Source organism: Vespa crabro, chromosome 15, assembly GCF_910589235.1.
Source record: "Vespa crabro chromosome 15, iyVesCrab1.2, whole genome shotgun sequence".
Taxonomy (NCBI): domain Eukaryota; kingdom Metazoa; phylum Arthropoda; class Insecta; order Hymenoptera; family Vespidae; genus Vespa; species Vespa crabro.
In genome coordinates, this window is record NC_060969.1 from 4,370,612 (window position 1) to 4,374,995 (window position 4,384).

Here is a 4,384-nt window from a genome sequence, read left to right on the forward strand (position 1 = left end):
ATATTTTTACACTTATATATGAGAAAGAGAGAGAGAGAGAGAGAGAGAGAGAGAGAGAGAGAGAGAGAGAGAGAGAAAGAGAGAATAGAAAATTTCGTTGTATTGATTGGCTTCTTAGATATTTCTCAACACATCTGAAGGAATCGATGAAAATTAAAAGGAAAAAAAAAAAAAAAAAAAAAAAAAAAACAACAAAAAAAAAGAAAGGATAAAAAAAAGGAGGAAAAAAATTAATTTCGTTGAACGCTAAAATAAAAACCTTAACAAAAAGGCCTCTCTTTGATTTTCTATCGACAGAAGATTACGTTTTTTTTTATACAAGCTCGATCAAATATATTTGGCCCCTCCCCCTAAATCAGCGATCTTGATTTATATCGCTGCTTATTTTTGGCAAACGCTCGAAAAAGGCGTGTTATACGTAATCTAAACGCGATAAATATTTATAGTCGTAAGTACCTAAGCATTTATCTATATAATACCTATATACATATCTATAATACTATACGCATATATATATATATATATATATATATATATATATATATATATATACGGATGTATACTGTTACGGATTATAATAATAATAATAGTAATAATAATAATAATAATAATAATAATCTTAATTAGAGCCGAGCGATGGCCTATGTTAATTATCCTCTTCTTTTTTTTTTTTCTTTAATTATTAATAACTGTAATTAATCAACAGCCATATTATATTTAGTTATGATGAAAATCGATCGCTAAACAATTCTATAAATCTTTCCTGAATGAAAGATTAGGATCATAACTATATATATATATATATATATATACATACATATATATATATATATATATATAGTCCTATACTTCGCGATCCTAACTAAAATATATATATAATTATGAGATTCGATCGTGATCAATGAATTGAAGTATTTTTGTATTTAAACATTGATACTTCTCCATTTGGAACGGGCGGAGATCGTCGATGCATTTAGGAACGCGAAGCGAGGATCGTAGTTTGTTTATTTATTTTTTTTTTCGTTAATCGGCAGCCGGTTCATTTGTTCGTTTATTTATTTCTTTCTTTCTTTCTTTTTTTCTTCCTTCCTTTCTTTCGTTCTCATAAAAGAATGAAAGAGAAAGAGAGATAGATAGAGAGAGAGAGAGAGTCAGAAACAAAGACAGATATGAGAGAGAGAAAAAGAGAAAGAAATAGAAAAAGAGAAGTTTAATAAAAATGACCTTTGACAATGATCTATGACCTATGATCTATGATCTATGATTCATGACGATCATACGCGTAAAAGCGTGTCGTTGTCGTTAATGTCGAGCAAGGGTCGTCTTTGATGCTGAAATAATCGTTCAATTTGTCGACGTTGCTCTTCCATTTGCTGAGGTTGAAATAGTTGTTGTTGTTGTTGTAATTGTTGTAACAATTGTTGTAGTTGTAGTTGTTGTAATTGTTGTTGTTGTTGTTGATGTCGTTGCGAAGGACGCTGACCGTTCGATTCATTGAGAATCGTATAGGATGGTAGGCGTCGTAGTAGTTGTTATCGCCTAGACGAACGAAAATCGGCACTAGGCTATGCGAGGGTGACCACCCCTTCTGGTTCGGGTGACCAACAGTTATCGGATAACCAGCAACCGATCACCATTGAGATAACGCCAATCAAAAGTGCGAGGATGATGTAACCCTTGGCGTTTCCTAAAGAGCCTGTTTAACAACCCCGAGCATATATGATCTTATATTAAATTCATTTTTATTCTATAATACTCTCTCTCTCTCTCTCTTTTTTTCATTTTGATTATCTTATCCGTGATTTATATTTCTTTGGATTTTTTAATTTTAATTTCATCCTACCTTCGTTATTTTATTTTATTTTATTTTATCGTATTTTTTTCTTTCAGCCATATAACCCGGTGTTACCGCCACCTTCTCCCCCTTTCATATTTTTATCTTACAAAATGAAAGATAATGAAAGAGTAAACAGATATCGTTCGTGTTTTTCATCTTATCTAAATATATCGATTATTTTTTGCTTTTTCTTTTTTTTTTTTTGTAACGTGAAATATCAATCCTCGGATGTGAATTAATAATTTTCATGACAAATCTTTTCTCTCGTTTATTAAGATAAATTTAAAAGAACGTTTCTTTAAAGAATTTTTTTGTTATATATATATATATATATATTTCTTTTTAATAAATATATTTTATTTTTATAAAAAGAATTATATATGTAATGTAAAAATAACTTCATCAATTGAATCATATATTAATGAAGTAATTCATGAAGAATTCTTTCTATGGTAATTTCATTAATAATTAACGAAACGTAATAAATATTTGTCAATGATAATCTAATTTTCTTTCGTGTCTAAAAAATAAGAAAAAAAGAAAGAAAGGAAAAATAAATCATAAATTATATATGAAATATAATAAATTATATCAACGTGAAGATTAAATTAGATTAAATATATAAATAAGTAAAATTAAATATTTATCTTCGCGAATACGATTTTTTGTTTTTTTTTTTTGTTTTTTTTTTGTTTTTTTTTTTTTGTTTTTTTTTTTTTTTAATGATATTAATAATGTACGAACAAAGGATATTAAAAATTCTAAATAATTTTAATCGTACTATATACAAAGTTTCAGTACCCAAATGAAAAGTACACGGCGTTCCCATTTTTTTCCCAATTAATATTTTCTCTGAAAAAAGTAAACATAGTACTCGAGTAAAAGAAGAAAGAAAAATAACTATATGTGTACCTTCTTTACGCAGTCTGAGTACTAATTTTTTTCCGAGTTAGTAAATATATATATATATATATATATATATATATATATATATATATATATATATATATATATATATACATATTTATAGACACAATATTTTCCTTGACTTCTATAATCATCCAACATATTTTCGTAAGTACCACGAGGAAAAACTTTCCTCCCGTTTTTAACAAAAGATTTGCAAATCTGATAAGTAGAATTTACGATTTATACGAAAATTAAATAGAAGAAGTAGAAGGTTCAACCACTTTCAAAAAAAGAAAAGAAAAAAAAAAAGAAAGAAGAAAAAAAAAGAGAAAAAAGAAATTTAATTTATCGTTCCGTCTTCCCCCCCCCCCCGTCCCTCTTGTGGTATATACGTCTATACGTTGTTATATGACTCACAAAAACATTAACTAGAACGAGAACGATAGTAATAAAGATTGAACGAAGTACTTTCACGGATCACATCATGGCTCGTTAAATCGTATTACTGTGTGTGACATGTTTCGACAATGTTGGATAGCATAAACGACTCTATCTGTTTCCGAACAAGAAGAATTTAAACGTTAGTATTTAGTTTAATCCTCTATAGTACCGTTCAATTATTCAGTCGTACACTTTTAAACTTTATATTATAACAGAATAATAATAATAATAGTAATAATAATAATAATAATAATCCTGATAATAATTATATCGTATATACTATTTTATATTATATGTATATATTATATATTACAAATTTACTATGCTATGTATATAACTTTATTAATATCATACTATAATAAATTATTTTATAATTGAATTGTGTATATATATATATATATATATATATATATACATATAGTATAATTATATATATAATATAAATATGAAAATAATATTATAACTTTTACATTATCTAATTTTAGAAGGGAAGGAGAAAAAAAAAATTATAAAGGAATATGGAAATATGTAAATGTCATTTGCAAGAAATATTACGAAATCGAAGAAAAGATTTATCCACTTTATGATACGAAGATTATTGAATATAGAAATTGGAATGAAATTCTTTTAAGGATTGCACATTAAAATTCTTATCGAAAAATTTTTTCGTTACTATTTGGAAGTCAAATGAAAGAGAAGCTGGCCTCTACTACCTCTGCTAAAACTACACCCCGTCTTGTTTACACTTTCATGAATCTTTCAGAACAGTTATCGTACTCGTCCCTTTTAGTCGTAAACTGCTTCGAATCAACCGACCCGAAGAAAACTGAGCAAACGAGCTTCGGTATTAGACGTATTCCGTATTATTACGAACGTTGTTAACAACGAAGATGGTGGATAAATACATTTTTAAATCGTATTCATTTGATCTTCTTCTCTCTTAAAAGTTAAATTGCCTTGAAACGTTTGGTTAGTAATGTTAATTGGTTTTCTTTTCTCTCTCTCTCTCTCTCTCTCTCTCTCTCTCTCTCTCTCTCTCTCTCTCTCTCTCTCTCTCTTCTTTCTCCTTTTTTTTTTTCTTTTACTTTTTTCGTTCGTTTAAAAATTAATCTCCAAAGACATATTATAATTTAACATATGTGTGTACAAATCACGAAATATCTTATATTGTTTCGCATTATACTTTAATGTAATTAT

The 4,384-nt window shown here is 27.4% G+C and overlaps 1 protein-coding gene across 3 annotated transcripts in view; it reads right to left on the bottom strand.

Moving 5' to 3' along the window:
- Nucleotides 1-1,115: 1,115 nt before the first annotated feature.
- The window catches only part of LOC124429283 (acanthoscurrin-2-like), a 40,696-nt gene continuing 37,427 nt past the window's right edge, over nt 1,116-4,384 (bottom strand). For all 3 annotated transcript variants that reach the window (XM_046974348.1, XM_046974347.1, XM_046974346.1), the window contains one exon: nt 1,116-1,696. In XM_046974348.1, the coding sequence (XP_046830304.1) occupies nt 1,566-1,696 (131 nt within the window). In that variant the 3' untranslated portion in view covers nt 1,116-1,565. The remainder of the gene's footprint in view (nt 1,697-4,384) is intronic.